The sequence below is a fragment of the Hemitrygon akajei genome, chromosome 23 (assembly GCF_048418815.1).
Source record: "Hemitrygon akajei chromosome 23, sHemAka1.3, whole genome shotgun sequence".
Lineage (NCBI taxonomy): Eukaryota > Metazoa > Chordata > Chondrichthyes > Myliobatiformes > Dasyatidae > Hemitrygon > Hemitrygon akajei.
The window spans coordinates 3,762,230-3,788,036 of record NC_133146.1 but is presented as its reverse complement, the minus strand read 5'-3'; the positions used below and the strand labels follow the sequence as shown (position 1 = coordinate 3,788,036).

General features: G+C 42.6%; 1 protein-coding gene across 1 annotated transcript in view; it reads right to left on the bottom strand.

The window, feature by feature from the left end:
- The window catches only part of cusr (Copper-only SOD repeat protein), a 119,977-nt gene that overhangs the window by 68,898 nt on the left and 25,272 nt on the right, over positions 1 to 25,807 (bottom strand). The window contains exon 3 of the mRNA XM_073026863.1: positions 24,029 to 24,128. Coding sequence (XP_072882964.1) covers positions 24,029 to 24,128 — 100 coding nt within the window. The remainder of the gene's footprint in view (positions 1 to 24,028; positions 24,129 to 25,807) is intronic.

Below are 25,807 nucleotides of genomic sequence, written 5' to 3'. Positions count from 1 at the left end.
TCTGATCATCTGACTAACATTGCATCAAGCATTATAAATAATGCAACTTACCCAGTGTATCTATTTTAACATTGGCTTGACCAAATAGATTCTACATCCGGACTTTAAGATAATGATCCCTTTCTCATGTTCTTCTCCTGCCCCTTCATCATCAGGATTACCCTCTCCCCACCCCCACTTTCCATGTTATTTACCATTTCTGCCCCCCCCCCCCTTTACCTTCTTGCTTTGACTTCTCTTTCTCTTTTCCTGATGAAAGGTCTCGGCCCAAAATGTGACTGTTTACTCTTTTCCACAGGCTGCCTGGCCTGCTGAGTTCCTCCAGTACTCTGTGCATTGCTTGGATTTCCAGCATCTACAGATTTTCTTGTGATTTCCTATACAACGTCTCTTTTCCTAACGCCTCTCAAACTGAAACATGACAGATTGGAGTCAAAGCATAGAAAAGACCCAACCTGTCCATTCCAACCATGATGCCCATTTACACTAGTCCCATTTGCCCACATTAGGTCCACATCTCTCGACTACTTTCCTAACTAGGTTCTTTTTTTAATTAATTCTGCCATTTAATTCCTCTGGCAGCCTGTTGCATATCATCACTACCCAGCATGTGAAGAACATGGTTTTTGTAAGTTTCTGTCCTCTCTCCTTAAATATACATCTTCTAGTTTTAGAATTCCCTACCCTCAAAAAAAGATTCTGACTATCTATGCCCCATAATTTTATTAACCTCACTCCTCAGTCTCCTGTGTTCCAACAAGAATAAGCCCAACCCATCCAACCTCCCCATCTTTCAGTATTAAATCTTCTTTGCCATATGCCCCTCAAGTTCAAATGTGAGTTTTACAGCAAACTAAAGAACATAACAGGTTAAAAACCTTGTCCAGAACCCTTGGGAGCTGACTGGTGCCAGACCACTGGTTCCAGATCACAAAAATTGCCCCTGGGTATTCTGTAATCTAGATACCCTGTGGTCTGGCTCCAGTCAGCTCCCAACAACAGGAGAACTGTTCTCACACTCCATGAGTCACATAAGGGCTCCCAGAATAACCTGTATCTGAAAATTGGAAATGCCATTGGCTGAGGTTGCATTGGTTGGTTACAGATTAGTACTGGTTTTAGTTAATTTTATATCTCAGATAGAATTAGTTAATTAGTACAGATTAAAAACATGCCGGACTACAAAGTTTCAACCTGTATAAATTGTTTATGATGTTTGGATTCATGTATTGTATCACCAAGTCTAGGTAATTAATATGCATACACTGTAAAAAGATGCACTGCTCAAGGGAATATCTACAATGCCCAAACTGTTCATCAGGTTAGGCAGAGTTAACATTTCAGCTTCATGACTTCTTGTCAGAATCATGCAAAACTAACTGGTTAAAGTGGCATTGTTAAGGTAATATATTGGAGAAGAGGGAGAGGTAGCAGGAACAAAGAGGACTCTGAGGAAGAATACAGACCAAGAGAAAAAGAATGACACAAATTGAAGTTGACTGATATAGACCAGAAGATCTTAAAACATGGGAGCAGAATTAAGTCACTCAGCCCATCAAGTCTGCTCTGCCATTCCAACATAGCTGATTTATTCATGGTCAGGACATCACAGGATATAGTGAGAAGGCAGGTGTGAGTGGGATCCAGGATCAGCCATGATGGAATGGCAGTGCAGACTCGATGGGCTGAATAGCCTAATTCTGCTCCTATGTCTTATTGGCCCTTTCAACCCTTTTTCTCCTTCCTTCTCCCTGTAACCTTTGATACCCTTTCTAATCAAGAACCTATCAGCCTCTGCTTTAAGTATACTTAATGTCTTAGCCTCCATAGCCATATATGGAAATGAATTCCACAGATTCACCACCCACTGGCTAAAGAAATTCCTCCTCAGGTCTATTCTAAAGGGACATTCTTCTATTCTGAGGCTGTGCCCTTTGGTCCTGGACTCCCCCACTATATAAATATCCTCTTGACATACAATCTTTCTAGAATTTGATAGATTTCAATCAAATCCTCTGACATTATTCTATTGACATTAATGAATCAGGGATTACGAGGGTGAACAGCTTTAAGTTCCTTGGCATAAACATCACCTAGGATCTCATCTGGTCTGTACATACCGGCTGTGTGGTGAAAAGAAATACGCAACATCGCCTCTTCCACCGCAGACGGTTGACGAAGTTTGGTATGGGCCCCAAATCCTAAGGACTTTCTATAGGGGCATGATTGAGAGCATCCTGACTGGCTGCAACACTACCTGGTATGAGAACTGTACTCCCCTCAATCGCAGGACTCTGCAGAGAGTGGTGCGGACAGCCCAGCACATCTGTAGATCTGAACTTCCCACTATTCAGGACATTTACAAAGACAGGTGTGTAAAAAGGGCCCAAAGGATCATTGGGGACCAGAGTCACCCCAACCACGAACAGTTCCAGCTACTACCATCCAGGAAACAGTATCACAGCATAAAAGCCAGGACCAACAGGCTCTGGGACAGCTTCTTCCACCAGACCAGGAGACTGATGAACTCATGCTGGCACAATTGTATTTCTATGCTATATTGACTGTCCTGTTGTACATATTATTTATTACAAATTACTATAAATTGCACATTTAGACTGAGATGTAACATAAAGATTTTTATTCATGTATGTGAAGGATGTAAGTAATAGAGTCAAATTAATTCAATCCAATCAGTAAACTCCAGCAAGTACAGGTCCAGAGCCAACAAATGCTCCTCATATGTTAACCCCTTCATTCCTGGGCTCATTCTTGTGAACCCCCTCTAGCCCCTCTTCCATACCAGCACATCCTCTCTTAGATAAGAGGCACAAAAGTGCTGAAAATACTCCGTGCAGTCTAGCCAATGCCTTGTAAAGCCTCAGCATTACAGATGAAGGGTGAAAATGGCTTGTTGGAGACACCGGAAATGGCAGGTGCTGAAATCTGCAGCAACGCACATAGTGTGGGAGGAAATCGGTGAATGAGGCAGTATCTGTGGCGTGAAGTAGACACTCGATGCTTTGGTTTGAGACCCTTCAACTGGAGTGGAAAGAGAGGGGATAGGTTCTATAAGGTAAAGGAGGGGGTGGAGCTAGAGCTGGCTGATCAGAGTTGGATCTGGAAAAGGAGAGTTGATAGGCAGGTAGGGAGGGAGGAGAGGCAGGGAGGTGATAGGTAGAAGTGACAAAGGCTGAAGATGGAAAGTTATAGGACTGCACAACAGAGCATGGAATAAAGAGTAGGCATGGGAAGGACATGTGGGGCAACAGAGTGGAGATTCTGACTTGGATGACAGATATAATGAAGGTGCTCAAAAAAGCAGTGCCAATCTGCACCCAGTCTCACTGTGTAGAAGCAGCAATGGGAACAACGGATACAATAATAATACCATGGATTCACCTGTGAAAGGCTGCCTCATCTGTTTAGGACCCTGGAGAGTGGTGAGGGAGGAACTGTAGGGCTAGTTGGCTCGTTGATGGTGGCTTGTCTCTCTGAATGGAGACAGACCAAAGGACAAAATTTAAAAAGTGAGCAATTGGAATAAAACTGATGCTGTGAAAGCTCAGGAGGGCAAGCATCCAGCTGTGGAAGGAGAAATGGGGTTGAAGTTTCAAGTCTAAGACTCTCCATCAGGTCAAGTAACAAATCACTCTTGACCTCACAATCTCCCTCATTATGATCCAGCTCTTCATTGTTTCCCTGTACTACACTTTCTCTGTAGCTATTACACTTCATTCTGCATTGTTAACTTTTTCCCTTGTTCTACCCCAATGTACTGTGTAATGATCTGATCTGTGTCAACAGTATACAGTTTCTCTCTGCATCTTGGTACATGTGACAATAGCAAATCAATTCCAATAAAATGTTAACTGTTTCTTTCCCCACAGATACTGCCTGACCTGATACGGGTTTCCAGCAATATTTTGCACCTGCGTCTTTCTGATTGTCAGAAACTGGGCTACATTAGAACTGACCTGGAACTGGAAAGGCAAAACTGAAGTTGGAAATCAAACAAATCAGAAGACACTGGAAAGACTTAATGGGTCAGGCAGAGAGAGAAGAGTGCCTATGCCCCAGGCTGGCACAGTTTAAAACCCCAGCAGGACGTGGGCATCAATTGGAAATTCTAGCTCCACTCTCTTCCCCAGCCTGCCAACCACACCAGAACTCTTTTACACTTGAACTGGCCTTTAATTACTATCATCAGGGAAGAGGTAGAGGAGCCTGAAGACCCATCTTAGGAATAGCTTCTTCCTCTCGACCATCAGATCTCTGAATGGTCTATGTACCCATATACACTATTATTCTTTAGTGCTACTTGTTTATTTGTTGTAACATAGTGCTTCGTAATGCCTGCACTGTACTGCTATCACAATACAACAGATTTCACAACTCATGCCAGTGACAGTAAGCCTGATTCATTGCGACATAAACTGGAAATGGCATGTGAAATGGCAGAATGCAATTTTCCAGCCTTTGGGGCTCAACATGTCCAAAAGACAAGATATTCTTACTCAGTTTTATAGTTGGATTTCATCAAAGTGACTCAGGAGAGCAAAGACAAAGATCACAGTAAGAAGAAAGTGGAGAATTAAAGAGACATACAAGTAGAAACTCAAGGTCCCCCTTGAGAGTTGAACTGCATTTTGCAAAGCAGTCATCCAATTTGCACTACAATTCCCCAGCAAAGGAGAAAACCTACTAAGAATTTGAGTTGAAAGTCCAGACCAATGATTGCTTCACTTGGAAAGAGTGCCTTTGTCCTTGGATGGTGGGAAGCAAAAAATGTCAAAAGGACACATCTTACTTACATCGTCAGCACTTTGCATTGAAAGGTGACATTGGAACGATGGTGCAGATAGAAGTGGCAGGGGAATAGTCACTCTGGAATGCTGAAAGGGCAGAAGAGTTTGGAAGAGTATTTTGGTTAGCTCTCAACTTCTCTTTGCTCGACCAGCTTTCCAGCTCCGTAGGTCAAGTAATCAGTGTGACGGTCCAAACCAACACTGAATTGTGAGGGATGTTGTTTTTCAAGTAATATCAAAGGCAATATTTACCATCTTAGATGGACATGAATGGATACATTGTTTTGAACAAGAGCAGGAGAGCCTGCTGTCCCCAAATTGTTGACTATAATTCCCATTTTGAAACAATGACAGCTTCAACTTATAATGTGTGGCATACAAATGCCATTTACTACCATCGATTTTCCACCCACACTGCACCTTCAATCCTCATGCTCTAATTTTGTTAACAAGTTATTTAATGATGGAGGACTTAACATCTTTTCATTTTAATCACTCCTATTTCTTTGAAGTGTGATTATTATTGCATGCTCAAGATAATGAATGTGCTTTTAGCAATCATCATTAAATATTACCTTGGCAACTATGTCTATTTGTCTCGCTGTCTGTAATGCACAAATTCAATTCGACAACTGCATATGGCAAAGACAAGATTAGATGCTGCTGATGTTTGCAGGCTGCTGTGCACTGACAAACGGCAAAAGATGCACAGCATGAGAGCTGTAAGTCCCCAAACCATGACTTGAGAACTATATTTACATTGAAATGGATCAGATGTCAGATTTTCCTGACAGCTGAAAATTTATAAAGGAGCAGGTCACCCAATTTGTTTTCCAGTTAAAAGATGAATATTAATTGAATGGAGGGAGATTAGGATGCAGTGTACACGAATTGGAGCTGAGAGTGCGACGTGTTTTCTGATAAATTCTTCCACCTTCATGAATCCTCAGTGGGAATAACAATTCCAGCATTTCCGGCACTCTGTTCCATGGAGCAGAAACTCTGGGAACAGGGTCATTGCCACATCTAGGACAGAGCAGAGCAGTCATCCCTATGTCCGGACAGCAGAGCTCTTTGACAACATCCCCAAAATGCACAAAAGCCAATGTGCATTGCAATGTGCAATGTGCACGAAAGCTATTACTGGTCTTGGGTTCCCAATGGTAAAGTTATATTGACAAACAAAGTAATAGATCCTATTTTGGGATCTGCTGGTTAGCTCTGCTGCCAAAACCAAACTTGGACTTAAACCTGTTCACCCATAACTCCCGAGGTAGATGAGCTACACCTGCTTGTTCCTCAGTTTCACCTCCCTCCACAGTATTTATCATTCCAATGACTGCAACATCTCTGGACTCCATACATTCCATTCCATTGTGCAGTACCAGCTTTAATCACTCCATTTAGTCAACCCAAATCACTACGGGTAAGAATCCAAGGTTGATTATAGACAATTAACTTTCAGAAAAGATTGTAATAGATAGCAGGACTATAATAGGCAAGGGTGGATATGGAAAAGGTTGAGAACTCTACCATTTTTGAACACAAAACATTACAGCACGATACATGCCCTCCGGCCCAAAATGTTGTGCTGATCTTTTAACCTACTCTATGATCAATCTAACCCTTCCCTCTGACATAGTCCACTTTTCTTTCATACACGTGCTTATCCAAGAGCATCTTAAAAACCCCTAATGTATCTATGTGTAGCACCACCCATGGCAGTGTGTTCCACACACACACCACTCTGTAAAAGTCATACCTCGGACTTCCCCTATACTCTCCTCCAATCACCATGAAATTATGCCCTCTGGTAGTTTCTAGAATGCCTATGAGACGGCTTTTTACAGCAGCTCATGGTTGAGCTCGCTAGAGGATCATCTATTCTGGATTGGGTGTTGTGCAATGAATCAGAATTGATTAGAGTGCTTAAGGTAAAAGAACCCTTAGGGGCGAGTGATCATAATATGATCAAATTCACCCTGAAATTTGAGAAGGAGAAGGCAAAGTCAGATGTATCACATTACAGTGGAGTAAAGGGAATTACAGAGGCATGAGAGAGGAGCTGGCCAGAATTGATTGGAAAAGAACACGGGGCAGGGATGACGGCAGAGCAGCAATGGCTGGAATTTCTGGAAGCGATTCGGAAGGCACAGGATACATACATCCCAAAGAGAAGAAAGTATTCTAAAGAAAAGATGACACAACTGCAGCTGACAAGAGAAGTCAAAGCCAACATAAAAGCCAAAGAGTGTCACAGATAGAACAGCTATCATTCTTCACCTTGTCAACCTACCGCAAAGTAACTATTGCATCCTGTCTGTCATTCTCCTTTATTTGAAGAGGGTTCATGTTGGCTTGGCAGGGTTTTGAAAACCATGCAGAGATTCGGAAGGTTGAAGAGGAGGAGGGAGATTGAAAATCTGGCTGAATTTATTCACAGCAGCAATCTCTCTCACACAATGTCAGAAAAACCGAAGAGCCAACTATAGGAGGAGAAAACCAGAGGTCCATGAGCCAGTGCTCAATAGGAGATCAAAGTAGGAGAGGCTCAGTAACTTTAAAGTCATCACCATTATTAGTCAGAAGATCCGTCCTGGGCCCAGCGTGTAACTGCCATGACAAAAAAGGCATGGCAGCGCACTTACAGTCTTCTTTTAAAGAAGATGCAAAGATTCAACATGTCACCTAAAATTCTGACAAACTTCTAAAGATGCACACTGGAGAGTATATTGACTGGTTGCATCACAGCCTGCTATGGATCCACCCATGCCCTTGAACGAAAAATCCTACAAAATGTAGTGGAATCAGGAAGGAGGTACAGGGAGCCTTGGGTCCTACAGCACCAGGTTCAGGAATAATTATCACCCCTCAACCTCAACTATCTTGAACTAAAGGGGATAACTTCACTCACCCCAACACTGAAATGATTCCACAATCTATGGACTCACTTTTAAGGACTCGATACTTTTTTTTTGTATTTGTACAGTTTGTCGTCTTTTCCACATTGGTTGTTTCTGTCATCCTTGTCGTGTGTGGTTTTTCATTGATTCTATTGTGCTTCCTTGTATCGACTGCACAAGAAAATGAATCTCAGGGTAGCATATGGTGGCATATATGTACTTTAATAATTTTTTTGAACTTTGAATTGAAAAGCAGGATGCCAAAGGAATTGTTATTGCGGATTGTGTCATCCTCATATTTGAATCATCTGTTAATACTCCAAATGTCAGGCTTACATGAATAAAATTTCAAGGAAGACTTGAGGGCAGTTTGTTCCAGTCAGTACAGTACCTCAGTGCCCTCATAAAACAGTGGAGAAAAATGCAGGTGCTTAAAAGTATGCAGCGGTTCATTCAGATCGGGGTGTGAGCACTAATTTCCACTGTTACATAACACAACAAGAAGTATTCCAGTAACATCTGGTATACTCCAGTCCTAAACATACCAGTTTACCCTTCTTTCCAACATTCTTCCCTTTACTCCGACTACAATAAAAACAGGCGGAATATAATGCTGATTTAAACAAATCCTATCTGCCTACACAAGTATCTACCCCTCCATCTCCTCATGCTCATGTATCTAAATGACTTAAACATCACCATTGCATTTGTTACCACCAGTACCCTCTGCCAGTGCATTCCAGTATTTTAAAAAAACACACCTCACAAATTCCTATTAACTTAACCCCCAGCTACGTTTAACTTCTGCCATCCAGTAACTGACCTTTCCAGCCTAAAAAGACCAAAAAAAAAGATTAGCTACTCCATCTTATAATTTTATAAACTTCTGCCAGTTCACACCTCAGTCTCTGATGCTGCAGAGAAACCATTCCAGCTTGGTCCAACATTTCCTTCCAGCTAGTGTAGATGCGGTAACCCGTGGAACAGAGCTAATAAAGACTTTGTAAAGTCAGCAATGCATATGAGAATCAGCAAATGAGGCAGGAGAAAAAGCCAGAGTTGTATAAGAATGTAAAGTACATAGAATGGTAACTCACTGATCTGTAAAAGGGTAGAACCAGTGTAACAGCAGAAAGTGGTTGTGTGGGGCATGTGAGAAGATTAAAAGATGAGCTTTATTTGTCACATGTACATTGAAACATCAAAACGTACAGTGAAATGTTTTGTTTGCATCAAATCAAATGAATGAGGATGTGCTGGGGGCAGCCTGTAAGTGTTGCCATGCTTCCAGCACCAACATGGCATTCCAACAACTTACTAACCTTAACCCATAAATCTTTAGCATGTGGGAAGAAACCACAGCACCCAGAGGAAACTCACACCATCATGAGAAAAACAAACAAAATCCTTAAGATAGCAACGCAAATCAAACCCCAATCAGAGTTCACTGGCACTGTAAACCGATTGCACTAACTTCTAGGCTACCATCTCACCTATTCAATAAACCATGTGTTAAATTAACCAAAAAATTGGAGAGTGGATTATACATTTGCGTACTTATGTGCGACAAGGGATTAGACTGTATGAAAGAGCCCAGTCAGTGCCTATTCCTCCATGTCTATCACTACACCCCTCCATTTCCTTCCCCTTGAAGGGTTTATCTAGCCTCTCCCTTTGCCTATAACCTCTCCCTGTGATGGGCTTCAACACGGTCACCAATCTTTCACTGCTGTATTCCTTACTGGATTTATTAGCAATTCCTTGGACAATCTGTTGCAGAAAGGAAAATTGGGGACAGCTGTTGACAATGGTGCATAAAAGTTTATAGGAGGATCGGAGCAAGCTCAGATTCCCACTGCGATCTGTAAAGTCCATTGCTAAACAGCAGTTCCGAATAATGCAAACCCATTATAGTCAAGACTCAGACTTGATAAGCGTTTTGGTTTTTCATTCCGTCACACCCAACATTCATAATAGTAACTGCAGGGTACCAGTCAATTCATGTCAAAACAAGCAGAGAACCACAGGTTAAAAAGAATTCTAATAAATGACATTCAAAACATCAGGTCATTCAAAATCAAATCGGGTGGGGGGGGAGTGTAACAGCAACAAAAGGATGAAAACAGACTCATCACTGATTAGTTCTAACTTCAATAAACAAGCACATTCAGGAGAACGCAGACATGTAGCTTCTCCTAAAATTGTTGCCGTTTCCATTTGGGCTTTTACAGATTATAGGTGCTATCAGGGATATAACATCAGAATATACAGTCGGATAAGATGAGCTGTACCTGAAGTTCTTCTCCTAATCAAACATCCCTTAACGTTCAGATATGTGCTGACTCATTCTGTCCTTGTTCTCTAATTGCTCTCATCAACAAAAAAAAACTGTCTTTCAAAATCCTAGCTGTAGTACATCCTTCCTTCTTTAGGAATTAAGCAACATACTGAAAACCAACTGCAATTAGTCTGTCAAAACATCGACTTAATCATGGGATATTTTAGTAACATCAAGCTAAAATTACCCATTCAATTGCATTTAAAATCACACCTTGTCAAAATACTGCCATAAAGTTCTGATAAAGTACTTCTGTTTATTTTCCCCACATGTTCACACACAAATGGGAATATTATATGACCTGTAGCTATTAATCTAACGTTGTGCTAACTCTCCCCCTTGAGAATGTTGCAGACTCAATCTGAGACATCCCTGACCTTGGTACAAAGGAGGCAATATGTTCAGGAGATTCTTCCATGTCCACAGAATCTGCTGTCTGCTCCTCTATGGAATCCCCAACCACTACTGTAGTCCTCTTCTCCTCCACTCCCTTCTGAGCCAGAGAGCTAGACTCAGTGCCAGAGAGCCAATCACTTCACCAGTAGGTTGAACACCAACACCCCCCACCCAACAGTATCCAAAGCAAGGTTCTTATTATTGAAGGGGTTCTATGCACTGGCTGTCTATTTCCTTTCAAAGTACATTTATTATCAAAGTATGTACAACCTTGAGATACATCTCTCTATAGGCGGCGACAAAACAAAGATCCCATTTTTAAAACTATCAAACACCTGATGTTCAGAGAGAAAAAAAACACACTGTGCAAACTATGAGAGTAAGCAAACAGCATTCAGAACAGAAGCGAGATCAGAGACACAAAGCCTGAAGCAGCTAGAGCAGATCTCAGCCTCACCCTAGCACAAAGCTGAGTGACCTCTGCAGAGTCCACAGACACAAATATCGGAGCAGACCACGTCCTCAGCCGATAGGTACCCAGGGAACTGCTTAGGGGTGACTAAGCCCCCTAGCTACCTGTAGCTCTTACCTATCATTTCCTCATTGTCCCTTATGATCCAAACTTCATCCAGTTATAGCTCCAGTTCCTTTACATGGTCTCAAAGGAGCTGCAGCTCAATGCACTTTATGTAGATACAGTTATCAGGGAGACCAAAGGTCTCCCAGATATCCCACATCTCACACTAACCCTGCATCAATTCTCACCGCATTACCTATGTACTAGCAGACAAAGAAAGAGGGAAAAAAAAGCTTACTGGAAACTTACTTAGCCTTTCCTGTTGAGCCAAAGCCTGATCCCTCTAACCCTGTACACTTCCACAATAGCCGCTCCACTTAAACCTCGCTCCTTTTATTGGCTTTTGATAGATCGGTATGATTGCAGCCTGCCAAAAAGGCTTAGAAGGCCCCGAGCTCCTTTGAACCTTCATGCCACCTCAGCCAAACAAGTGACTGTTCGTAATGATTCCAGCCCTTAATCAGTAGGTTTTATTTTGGATTTCCAGCAGCTGCAGGTGTTTCTGAGTTAGTTGAAATAATTTAATTTTCCTAGCCTCCTGACAGTGTGTTGTCTACAACAAAACACACTGCAGGATATTCCCAAGCAAACACCCTCTCCCATCCACAATCCAACATGTTTTGTTTTCTGCTATTAAACCGAACACACTAAAGCGCATTAGAAAGGTTGAAAGAGTCAGCACGTGAAATTCACACAGAGGTAATTCCAATATTGTACCAGTATTTTAAAACACATTCATTGACAGGAAGTGGATATTGCTAGCATTTACCCATACTTGACCCTGAACGGAGGAGAGTTAACCAATCACTGATTGGCAGCAAATTCTCTTCAGTTGGGCTTTTAAAACTATTTGGTAGTAATAGGAACTGTGAAACTAAGACAAGCTTTTCATGTAATACCTAATTTATTTTGTTTCTTGGATTTTAAATTCCCAAGGTGGATTGTTTTGAGTACTGTACCAAATTCCTCATTCCCATTGCATCAACCATGTCTGCTTGCTATGAGGCTGACTTGGGTATTTGGGTAACTTGAATGAACAGATGTGCATTTGACATTCAACTCTGGAAGGGTATTGTCCTGCTTACCTAGGTATTGAAGGCTATAATTATGTCAGTCAAAGGTCAAGAAAACAGAAGCAACACAGATAAAATGCAGCATTGTGGGCCAAATGGCCTGTGCCGGTACTGTACTATTCTATGTTCTATTCCGTTCATTATCACGGGAGGTTCCAAATAATTTAGGGCTGATAAAAATATGTTTGAAATGCAGTTAGGTCATAATAAGACCCTAAGACATAGGAGTAGAATTAGACCACTTGTCCCATCGAGTCTGCTCTGCCATTTCCTCATGGCAAATCCAATTTTCCTCTCAGCCCCAATCTCATGCCTTCTCCCTGTGTCCCTTTGCCCTGACCAGTCAAGAATCTGTCTTAAATATATATAAAGAATTGGCTCTCAGCTGCCTGTGGCAAAGAATTCCACAGATTTACCAACCTGTGACTGAAGAAATTCCTCCTCATCTCCGTTATAAAAGGATGCCCCTCTATTCTGAGGCTGTGTCCTCTGGTCTTAGACTCTCCCACCACAGGAAATATCCACTCTTTCAAGGCCTTTCATCATTTGGTAGGTTCCAAAGAGAGCACCCCTCATTCTTTTGAATTCCAGCAAATACAGGCCCAGAGCCATCAAATACTTTTCATATGACAAGCCATTCAATCTTGAAATCATTTTTGTGAACTTCCTTAGAGCCTTCTCCAGTTTCAGTAGATAATGTTGAAAGTATATATTTCAGTCACCCATAAGAAAATTACTGAATTATTAGTTTTTGAATGATGGCTCATTGTCAAATGTTCAGTAGATAATTGGGTTGAGCCAATAAATACTGCTTGTAATTCATTGCAGGTGAGCTGGAAACCAAAAGAGAACTTAGGAGCACATTTCTGCCACTTTCAAATGATCCAATATCATTTCAAGTGATGTGTTGTAGCATGAATGAAGTCACTGCAGAAAAGTACTGGTAGACATGAAGCAGCCTCTTTATTCGACAGGCATCGTGTGGAGACTTAGCTCCTCCACCACTGAAAGATCTCCATATGATGTCTACTGTATCCTGTTTTGTTTAATAGAAAGGCTGCTTCAAGTCTACTAGTACTTTCCTCCAGTGAATTCATTCACTCAAAAACATTTGGTGTCAGGAGTGGGATACCTTCATGTGACCCATTGTTTTTAAAATTAGCACTCACACTTGGACCTGTTCGGGTCAGTGGTACATGGGAGTGCAAGGTGTCATGAACACAGAGAGCTGAACCGGTAGATATAAATGTGGTGTGTGTACGTGCATGTGTGTTTATACAAGAGACAAAAATTCGTGTGTTAATTTGGTGAGACGGAGCCACCAGTTGCGAAGGGTGATTATTGAAGGTTCGGGACACCAGTCTATTCTCATTCGTGTGTGTGTGTGTGTGTGTGTGTGTGTGTGTGTGTGTGTGTGTGTGTGTGTGTGTGTGTGTGTGTGTGTGTGTGTGTGTGTGTGTGTGTGTGTGTGTGTGTGTGTGTGTGTGTGTGTGTGTGTGTGTGTGTGTGTGTGTGTGTAACAGTTGGATGCAAAGGGATATAGCAGGCATCACGTATTTAGACACACACAAGTGACAGATTGCACAGTGTATACTCTGCAGTTTTAACTGTGTATTATTTAACATGTATCCATCATTTATGGATTAATCTGGAATTAGTGTGAAGACATTTCAGGGAGGGGTTTTACTCAGATATATCAGTCAGTATGGCACCTATTGAGGTCAGGCAACATCAGGTTGAGAACCCTGATGATCCAAACCAGCCCTTACAACCATTCATAAGCCCTTCACCCCCGGAAAGAAACAGAGAATTTTGTCAGAGTGACCCTCACTTAAAGTCGCCTGTGGGAATTCAGAATTCTGGCACAAGCTCAAGGAAGTGGTTGAAGTTTATTAGATGCACCTTGACGATGTACACATGTTGGTAAAAGCGAAGAGCCCAAGGAATATGTCGGATAGGATGGCCCAGGGGATGCAGGATGGTACCTGGGCAACTACCAGGAACACCAGCAATGAAGAGATATCACCTCTTTAAAGGGGAAGTGAGGCAGCATCTGGGGGACGATAATATCAGGGATTCAGAGAGTTGATGAGACAGCCATGGATTATGCGGAATGTAAATAATCGAGCGTATGAAGATTATTCTGGTTTGGATAATCCAAGGAAGAACGACCCAGTCTTCCTGAAAATGATGAAAGAAGGCCTGAGCTCAGCCCACCAGGAAGTTTTAGATTTAGGGATAGTGGTGGGGATGACCTATTCTGCGATAGTTTCGTGGGCCAGTGAGGTAAACTGAAGGGAGTGCAAGAGAAATCATAAAGTGGCGATAGTGGATGCAGCTGGTGTGATGTCCCAGAGGGTTTGCAACCAGGGCAACTAGCAAAGGACTGCTAGACTAGGCATAAGACAGTAAAGGAGTTGATATGCTATAGCTGTGGCCTATCGGGACATGATTAGAGCGAGTGTAAAGAAAAACAGGTGAAACTCAAGGCAGTCTCTCACCCCATCGGTGCCCAGTCTGACCAAACCGACTGCCGACTGGATCATAGAGATAGTGAAGGCAGTTTCTAGGTTAGGAAAAAAAGAGACGGTGGCAGCCCCCACTGCCAGTGCTGGTGACTCGCGGATGTACTCTACAGCATTGTTAGGGGGCCGACAATGCGATATGTTAGAGGACACAGGGACATCGGTATCAATAACTGGCCTATCCTTGCCAACAACCAGACAGGCTACTTATATTACGAGTGAAAGAGAAAGAACAGTGAAAGCAGAGATACCTGAAATCAACGGAGTGCAAATTCCTGTATATTTCTGGGTCTGTCCAAAAAATGAGGGTACTATCCTTGGATTAGACATCCTAAGGGGAGCAGGAGCCATTATAGATTCAGGAAAGGGAGAAATAATATGTGCAAGAGGGGGCAGCAAACACGTACAATCAACAGAGCGCACAACATAACCAGCATATCCACAGCCTCTCCAATCATCAGAGGCTGCAGCCACGATGCTATCCATGGGTTACTTTGTCAGCAGTATGGGCTAGACACAAGCAAGACTGTAGTGTAAAAATAACCCCAATTAAAATAGAGGGGGGCCTGAATAAACCCCATTAGCAGTATCCTATAAAAAGTGACGCACTTACAGCTGTTTACCTGGCAATAATGGTAGTTAGGGACACTGGAATGAATCCCACTAGCACAGTCCCAGGGGGGGAGGCATACGAGTGCCAAATGGAAATAGAGCAGGAAGAACATATCAGTGTGAAAGAAACACTTATGCAAGGGGAAGCAGAGGAAATTTTAATAGATGGATCTCTGAGGTACGTACATACACAGGAAGTCATGGACTGGGTGGGCCACGATGACAGAAACAGGTATAAAATTAGTTTTAGGAGCACTGCCAAGGGGTTGCTCAATTCAAGTGAGGCCCCAATAGAAGCACTGTGCTACAGTAAAGGCAGACAAGCAAATGTATATACAGACTGATGGTAGCCTTCAGGATGGTGCACAATTATCTGTTGGAATGGGCACGATGAGGATTTGTAACCACAACAGGAGCACGGGCACCTAATGCAGCAACCGTTGGGAGCACTGAGGCTGCCAGCAGTAATTAAAGTAAAAGCCCACCAGCAAGGGGAGAGTACAGAGCAGAGAGGAAACGACAGCAAAGGTGGCAGAGGAACAAGAGGAACAAGTGTGCAGGAAGAAACAATGGAAGCCAGTTTAGTAATATTATATGAAGAGGTGGAGGTAGGAGAGAAGGAGAAGTAGAGGAGAGAGAGAGCAAAGGAGGGACCAGATGGAAGTTGGACTCAAGGGGAGGACGGAGTCTCAGTGGCCCCACCACGTATTAGAAAGATACTAATGAAGTTATATCATGGGTGATGCATCAGGGAAGGTAGAGCATGATCACAACCCTCCAGCAGGACTGGTGGTGGCCTGGATGTTGAGAAATTCTGCCACCATTGTATCATTTGTGCCCAGCATAACCCTGGTAAGGGCATAAAGCGACAGCTGGCAAATCATTCATTGCCGAGGGGACCCTGGGAAAATATCCAGATAGACTTCATGGGGCCTCTGCCAAAAAGCAGGGAAGAAAGCTACTGTCTGATAATTATGCATCACTTCACTGGGTGGGTAGAGGCTTTCCCAACAAGGGACTGCACCGCCAGCACCACTGAACGGATTCGAGTTCAAGAACTCCTCCCAAGGTGGGGAACCGCAGATCTGGTGGACTCGGATCAGGGGGCACATTTCACAGGGAAAGTGATGAAGGAAATGTGCTGACCGTTAGGGATTCGACAACAGTTCCACATACCTTCCCACCCCCAGAGTTCAGGAATGGTAGAAAGGATGAACCAAACAATCAAGAACGCCTTAGCCAAAGCTAGAGCTGAGACAGGAAAGACATGGGTTGATGGATTACCAGGAATCCTGATGAAATTACAATAGACAATAGACAATAGGTGCAGAAGTAGACCATTCGGCCCTTCGAGCCTGCACCGCCATTTTGAGATCATGGCTGATCAACTACTATCAATACCCAGTTCCTGCCTTGTCCCCATATCCCTTGATTCCCCTATCCATAAGATACCTATCTAGCTCCTTCTTGAAAGCATCCAGAGAATTGGCCTCCACTGCCTTCTGAGGCAGTGCATTCCAGACCCCCACAACTCTCTGGGAGAAAAAGTTTTTCCTTAACTCTGTCCTAAATGACCTACCCCTTATTCTCACACCATGCCCTCTGGTACTGGACCCTCCTAGCATCTTTAACATATTTCCAGCCTCTATCTTGTCCAATCCCTTAATAATCTTATATGTTTCAATCAGATCCCCTCTCAATCTCCTTAATTCCAGCGTGTACAAGCCCAGTCTCTCTAACCTCTCTGCGTAAGACAGTCCAGACATCCCAGGAATTAACCTCATGAATCTACGCTGCACTTCCTCTACAGCCAGGATGTCCTTCCTTAACCCTAGAGACCAAAACTGTACACAATACTCCAGCTGTGGTCTCACCAGGGCTCTGTACAAATGCAAGAGGATTTCCTTGCTCTTGTACTCAATTCCCTTTGTAATAAAGGCCAACATTCCATTAGCCTTCTTCACTGCCTGCTGCACTTGCTCATTCACCTTCAGTGACTGATGAACAAGGACTCCTAGATCTCTTTGTATTTCTCCCTTACCTAACTCTACACCGTTCAGATAATAATCTGCCTTCCTGTTCTTACTCCCAAAGTGGATAACCTCACACTTATTCACATTAAACGTCATCTGCCAAGTATCTGCCCACTCACCCAGCCTATCCAAGTCACCCTGAATTCTCCTAACATCCTCATCACATGTCACACTGCCACCCAGCTTAGTATCATCAGCAAATTTGCTGATATTATTTTCAATCCCTTCATCCAAATCGTTGACGTAAATTGTAAACAGCTGTGGTCCCAATACCGAGCCCTGTGGCACCCCACTAGTCACCACCTGCCATTCCAAGAAACACCCATTCACCGCTACCCTTTGCTTTCTATCTGCCAACCAGTTTTCTATCCATGTCAATGTCTTCCCCCCAATGCCCTGAGCTTTGATTTTACCCACCAATCTCCTATGTGGGACCTTATCAAATGCCTTCTAGCAACCCCAAACTGCACGTTGGGTTTCAGCTCCTACAAATTATTGATGGGGCGAGCAATGTGACTTCCTCATGGGGTAATTACAGGTTACGGGGAGCCTGGGATTTACAGGGATAGAATGACACAGTGTGTAAAAGACCTTTGTAAGCAACTTAAAGTGTTGGAGAATTAGGCAAAACAACGGCAACACCTTGCTAACCAGTGAGAGCCAGAGGGAAAAGAGATAGTCCTCCCACAGCCAGGAGATCAAGTCATGGTGAGGGTGCTTCCTGAAAGGGCAGGTTTGCCCCCAGGTGGATAGGGTCACAGATGGTACTTTTTACAAGTGACACTTGTGTCCGAGTGCACACTCAGCCAGGTAGCCACTGGACTCATGATAAACTGTATGATTCACCTACTCGCTGCCCCCAAAAACAGAGCGGAGGATCAAGTGTACCCAGTAACTGTGTAGTCACAGAGAACCTAAGAGATGAACACCAGCCAGCCACAGCAGACTCGACTGTCTACAGGTGATAGAAACACACCCACAGCAAATGCAAAGGGAGAAGTGTGACAGAAACCAGTGAACAGCATGCTAAAGTGTGGTGGTGATGGTACTCTGCAATGAAGGCTGGTTGCTGAAGGTAGACGATTAGTTGAATAGCATAGAATAGAAAAGATAATGGGAAAATAGATGGGGAGGGATTCAAGTTAAAGCAGAGACAGCAAGTTCCACAACTTTGATGGCATTTCAGACGACACATGGTATCCAAAGGCAGTCACCCCCAGCCTAAATGAGGAGTGAATACAAATGAGCCAGGCCCTTTCAGCAGTCAGGCCGGTGATCGACTGGACAGTTCAGAAGGGGGTGCCACCTTGAGTCATTCAAATAGAGACACCCCAGCCCCTTCCTGTACATTGATAAGAAGGCCCGTGAGCCTCATGCACTTCCCTTACTGGTGCTCTGGAGAGAGAGTTAGCGACCAGAGAACGAAGGGGTGAAGACGGGGAATGTGACTACACTACAATCAGCCAGCAGGGGAAGAGCCAACAGGCACTGAATGAAGCTGCATTTCCAAATTTCTGGAACAATTTGTCAGCTTAACATTTTGTAGGAAGCCATTAAGGATATAGGGGAGATGTAGATGCACAAAAAGTAATTGGGGGGAAATTCTGAGGTAGGGCATTTTGCTGTCCTATGTGAGTAGATCCTCCTTTCCTGGTACAAATTTACTTGTGTGCAGGAGGGACTGTTAGTGCAATTTTTGGGGTTCAAACATGTAGCAATTAATTTAACTGACTTCAGCCACTAGCCTTCAGATTCGAATATGCATTGAAGATTACATTTTTTTAAATGCAGAGACAAACCAGGAAACAGGCACTTAACTGATTGTCTACACATGCACAAATCCAATCAGTTATTAACACTTATCGTGGGTGTGATGGTGGGAATATTCAGACATTTGAAATTGTCATGTGTAGTTCAAAGAAGGCATTGTAAATATGGATTTGTTTGAATTGTCCTGAATTTTCTTTGATCTTTACCATACAAGATGTGTGTAGTGCTGGGCCAGGCAGATCTTCCACCAGAAGAGTCTCCACATGATGCTTGCTGTATCTTGTTTTGTCAAATAAAGAGGCTGCTTCATATCTACCAGTACTTTTGTGCAGTGACCTAATTCATGCAACAAGATGATCCATGGAACAGGAGAGAAAGCTGCTGCTTGCACTGAGCATTTGTAAAGTTTACAGAAAGCAAATGTGGGAATCCCTTGGAAGTTCAGCCCCTCAACTGAGCAAGGAAAAAATCTGGGAATGTGGCAATGTTTGTGACTCTTTCAGCCCAAATTTCCAAAGGTGTAACTGTTCTTAAGAAGTCTACAAGTAAAATACCTAAAATGCTGATAAAATATTGAAGTAACTCATCTTGGAGATTTCAAAGTAACCCAATTCGAAATACCATTAATTTGCAAGAAATTAATAATGTTATCGGGACAATTCAAAGTAATAACTTCATTGCCAGAGGGAATGAATGTACGAACAGGGAGGTTATGCCACAACTGTACAGGTCATTGGTGAGGCCACACTTGAAGTACAGGCTGCAGTTCTGGTCTCTTTACTTGAGGAAATGTATATTGGCTCTGAAGGCACTGCAGAGGAGATTCACTAGGTTGATTCCGGAGATGAGGGGGTTAACCTATGAAGAGAGATCAAGTCACCTGTGACTATACTCACTCAGATTCAGAGGAATGAATGGGGATCATGTGTTGGCGCGTGGCCTAGTGGATAAGGCATCAGACTAGTAACCTGAAGGTCACTGGTTCGAGCCTCAGCTGAGGCAGCGTGTTTGTGTCCATGAGCAAGGCACTTAGCAACACATTGCTCTGCGATGACACCGGTGCCAAGCTGCTTGGGTCCTAGTGTCCTTCCCATTAACAACATCGGTCTCCCATACAACCCTGCCCAGACCTGCACATTGGAAAAACCTTCAAATGACGGATGAAACCTTCCAATGACTAACGGATGCCTATCTATCATTGGGGATGTTACAAAAACAATAGATAAATTAAAGGCAGGAAGTTGCTTCCAATAGTGAGTCTAGAACCAGGGCACACAGTTCAAGATTCGAGAGAATAGATTTAGGATGTGTTGAGGAGAAACAAGTGAGCAGTGAATTTGTGGAATTCTCTGTCCAGGGAAGCAATACAGGCTACCTCATTTAATATAATCTAAGACACAGTTCAGTGGAATTGAGGTGTATGGAGAAAGGGCAGACTGGTGGAGCACTGGGGCTCTAAGCAGATCAGTACGATGAATAAACTCTTTCTGGGCTTCCAGCTGGGTACAGCTATCGATTTTCACAAACATTTTGATGACAAGCTCTGCAAGAATTTGCAATTGAAATATTGGTTAAAAATCGATATCTATACTTGGCTGGAAGCCTGAGAAGAGTTTCAGATTCAGTTTCAGTTTATTGTCATTTAGAAACCACAAATGCAATGCAGTTAAAAAATGAGACAACGTTCCTCCAGAATGATATCACAAAAGCATATGACAAAACAGACTACACCAGAAAATCCACGCAACGTTTGGCAATCCCCAATCCAGAGTCCGGACAGGCTGCTGCGTATTAATATCGCGCTACCATCTAGTGCATTCCCCGGAAAGGAGCTCCAAATCCACCAGACAAAAACAAGACCAAAAACTAACGCTACAAGACCTACACAAAACCGCATAATTACAACATAGTTACAACAGTGCAAACAGTAGCATAATTGATTAAAAAAAACACAGACTATGGGCACAGTAAAAATAGTCCAAGATGTTAAAGGACTGTAAGTTCAAAAGAAATCACCACAGTTTCCACAAGTCCCTAGGGTCCCGACAGACTCACCATCCCACGCCGGCGGCAGAAGGGAGTACCCCCGCTATGGACTTCCAAGACGCCACCCGACTCAGCCTCGCAGACGCAGCACACACCGAAAGCGATCTGAGTCCGTCGAAAGGACTCCGAGTCTGTCGAACCTCCGAGCCGCCAACCATCCCCTCACAGCTTCTCTGAGCACCATCCTCTGCCGAGCGTATTAAGACGGCCCCGCCATTGGCAACGCGACCCCGAGGACTGGGGGCCTGTTCTTCCCAGCAGAGTCCTGGACCTCACAGCAGCAGCAGCAACGAAGGAAGTCTTCCTGGAACGTCCTGATGTTTCTCCGTGCTTCCACGTCCGTTTTCAATCGATTATGATTGCGCACGGCACCCCATTTCACAAATAACAGATAATCAGTTCCGGAGTGGCCACTGCAAGCTGCGTCGCGCCGCCATCTTGGATCATATCATCATATACAGTATGCCAGGAAAGCACTAGGTCCTAGATCAGCCAACTTATTGAATGGTGGAGCAGGCCGGAAGGGCCAAATGGCCCTCTCCTACTCCTACCTCTTCTGAGCACATGCATAATAAAAATGAGGAACCTGGAAGAAGCAGAGGTGCTCCCAGGAAGTGGATAGGCTTCTAAAGAGACCAAGATGGAGCTTCAGCTTGTGTGCCAGATGAAAATAGTGGAGTGGAAAATAAAAGAGACAGCTTTACTGATGAGACGCAGTTCGGGCAGCAAATTGAAGAGCTACTTTAAAGGAACATGATGGCAAAGGTTTGTCAGAGCTCACACACTTCCCAAACACATTGACATATTCAGAAATGTGGTACTATGCTCACTGCAGAGCTTTTACACTTGTTTCCTCAATAACGTTGGCAAGTGTTAAGCATTCTGTAGTTAATGGACTGAGTCAATAGATGTTTGGTATCAATTTAATTCTTAAATGAGGAGACGGAAGGGAAAACTCTTAGAAATTTAGTCCGTGAAATTTAGTCAAGGAAAATGTCTGCAGATTACGGATGACTGACCCATCAACACTTTTCAAGTTGATCATATCTAGTTGAGTAAGGAGGCTAACAAAAAAAATCATACAAGGCAAGTTGATTTAGAAATGATTATCATGATCCAAGAGAAAATAGGAAAAAAAGATACAAATTTGGCTAAATTAGAGAAAGGAAAGGGTAACTTTTTGGTAATCCAATGGCTGACTGAACTGATGTTTCACAAAACTAGGTCTATCAATTTTCCATGGTAAATATATCAAAGATTTAAGGTGAGCATTACAGAATCCTGAAAAGGTATCAAAATTAACAATGTAATAAGAGCAAAAGGAATGTTTTAGACTGTAGCTAGAGATCAATAGACCAGCAATTTGGGCATACATTTCTGATCATCATATTGAGTGTGATAGGGCTAGGGGGAGCACAAGCAAAGGGATTCACAAGAATGTTGCCAGGCCTGGACAAGTTTAGAATCAGCAATGGCAACAAAGATTTAAGTGGCGTTTAAAATTATTGAAAATCTAGACATGATGAAAAGGAAGCATACGTTTCCCAGCAGAGAGCTCAATAACTAGGGAAATAAATTTAAGTTCATTTGAGGAAGTTTAGAGGAAAAGTTTTGTTTTAACACAAAGGATATTGGAATTAAATTGGAGGAAGATTTAAGTTTCAGGTTGAACACATGAAAATATGAGACATTGATCATGTGGATAGTCAGAGGCTTTTTCCCAGGGCTGAAATGGCTAGCGCGAGAGGCCACAGTTTTAAGGTGCTTGGAAGTAGGTACAGAGGAGATGTCAGGGGCAAGTTTTTACACAGAGAGTGGTGAGTGCGTGGAATGGGTTGCTGGCAATGGTGGTGGAGGCGGATACGATAGGGTCTTTTAAGAGACTCCTGGACAGGTATATGGAGCTCAGAAAAATAGAGGGATATGGGTAACCCTGTCCAGCTGGTGGTGTAGTGCTATCAGCGCTGGACTTCAGGGAGAGAGGTCCCGAGTTCGAATCCGGCTGGCTCCCTTGCACGCTCTCCATCCATGCTGGGTTAAAAGCTGGTGATCTCTTAAAATAAAACTCACCCAGCAGATGGCAAAGGCAAACCACTGCTGTAATTTGCCAAGTACATGATTTCCCAATATGTCAGAGCAGCGTGGAGGGAAATCGTCCGCCAACTGGAAATTTCAGATGAAACCTACCGACATATGGGTAACTCTAGGTAATTTCTAAGGTAGGGACATGTTCGGCACAACTTTGTGGGCCGAAGGGCCTGTATTGTGCTGTAGGTTTTCTATGAGTCTATAACTAATGTACACTAGAGAGACTGGGAACTAGGAAGTAGGAATAACAGAACAAATGTCTGTGTTCTTGTTTGTTCTCGATTGGTCAAATCTCAAATTCAGTTCCTAATATCTGGAGCCAAAATTCCAATTCACTCTTCAGTTTTTACAAAACTCTGCAGACAGTGTCATTACAATCATGTTAATTCCTGCTGACAGAAGCTACAAATGCTTTGCAAACAATTTCACTTCATGCACACATATTTTTGAACTGCATTAGCAACATTTTCTTCAATATTAATTTTTTTTTATTAATGATTGCTCAAAGAATTTGGATCACATAACAACTCAGCAACTATTATTTATTTAGAGATAGTGCAGAACAGGCCCTTCCTTCCCAGTGAGCCTCACCAATTTACAATTACCAATTAAATGGTATGTCTTTGGACTGGGGATGGAAATTGCAGCACCTGGCGGAAACCCACGTGATCATGGGGAGAACATACTGGTTCCTTATGGATGGTGGCGGAACAGAATTCCAAACTCCAGAACACCCTGAGCTGTAATTGTGTTGTGCTAATCACTGACGTTAATTACACAATGTTGCTCTACCAGAAGGAGGAGGCATTTTTTGAAAATGGAAAAGCAAATCTCGAGAACAAATGTACAGAGGCCTTACCAGAGTTATTGTTCCATTCACTGCACCACCGAATTTAACTTTTGCATAAACAAACTCTCCATCTGTAGCCTTCACTTCCATCAGATTTGCACAGCGCAAACTGTCCCCCCACATCATCGTTAACATGGCAAACAAAAGAAAAAGATAAATTAGAAGCATGTCACAATGAGTACATTCTTTCATGAAGAAATTCTATACTCCTAGATTTTTTTTTAAAAAGGTACAGTGTGTGCTCCAAGACTCATGTCAACCACAGAATAAGCTTCGCTTTATATAAAGATCTTCAAAAGGTGGAATTATATTATCCTATAGAGCAGGGGTTCCCAACTTTTTAATGTCATGAACCCCCACCATTAACCAAAAAGTCTATGGACGCCAGGTTGGGAACCCCAGCTATAGAGCACGGTTTACCTTTAAAAGCTCCATAGATGCTCTCCGAACAAATAACAAAAGAAATTAAGGCACAAGAGACTACAAATGCTAGAATTTAGAACAACAAATGATCTGCAGAAGGAACTGTAGAGTTGTATCTGGGGGAGGAAAGAAATTGTTGATAATTCTCATTGAAAGCCTGTTTTTGTTCTGACTGAAGAAATTATGTCAATGTAAAAACAAATACAAAATAAGGTCTAATATGAATGCAATGGTAGAATATGTTTACTCTTCATAAATTTAGCAATACCAAAATCATTTTCCATTTATACTAAATGGGAAATGTCAATTTGATAATACCAAAGACTTGCATGATACTTTTTGTGCCAAGAGGACATTGTAGACATTACCACTACACTCAGAAATTATGCAACCTGGTCACAGAGGTAAAGGAATTCTAGAACAAGGCATGGAACTGTTTCAGAGGGATATAGCTGCAGAACTATAGAACTGTTAGCACAATTCTTCTCAGAGATCTCCAAGACATTGCTCTTTACAGTGAGAGGAGTGCCACTATGAGGGACAAGTTACACAATGTTGTTAAGTTATTCATTTCTCAGATCTGTTTGGCTGGTGTTTATTGTCCACCTCTTTTTGCTCTAGAGAGGTGCTGGTGAGCTATCCTCTTGAACTGTTTCAAATCTTGAGGAAGGCACTTCTAAAAAAACTACTATACAAGACATTCCATGGTTTATCTCAAGCAACAACTAAAGAACAGAAATATATTTTTAAGGCTTACCAAGAAAATCCAGATCCTCAGAAGTTCAAAAAAACTATAACTTGCCCTTCATATAGTGGCTCAGCTCTCATTACAATGAACTATTGTAAATCCATCTCGGATCTTGGTAAATTGGATTACAGTATTATTAGACTATAACACTCTAAGACACAGGAGAAGAATTGGGCCGTTTGGCCCATCGAGTCTACTCCACCATTTCATCAAGTTTGATTTATTATCCCTCCCAACCCCATTCTCCTGCCTTCTCCCCAAAATCTTTGAAGCCCTGACTAATCAGGAACCTTATTGTCACTTATACCAAGGTACAGTAAAAAATTTGTCTTTCATGTTACTCATACATAAATGTATTACAACAGTGCACTGAAGTTATACAAAAGAATAACAGAGTGCAGAATAAATTGTTACAATTACAGAGAAAGTGTGGTGCAGGCAGACAATGAGGTGCTGGGCTATGATGAGATAGATTGTGAGGTCATGAGTCTATTTTATTGAATAAGGGAGCCATTCAATAGCCTTATAGCAGCGAGGTAGAAGCTGTCCCAAAGCTTCAAGGTACAAACTTTCAGGCTTTTGTATCTTCTGCCGCTTCTAACTCCAGTTTACTAAAG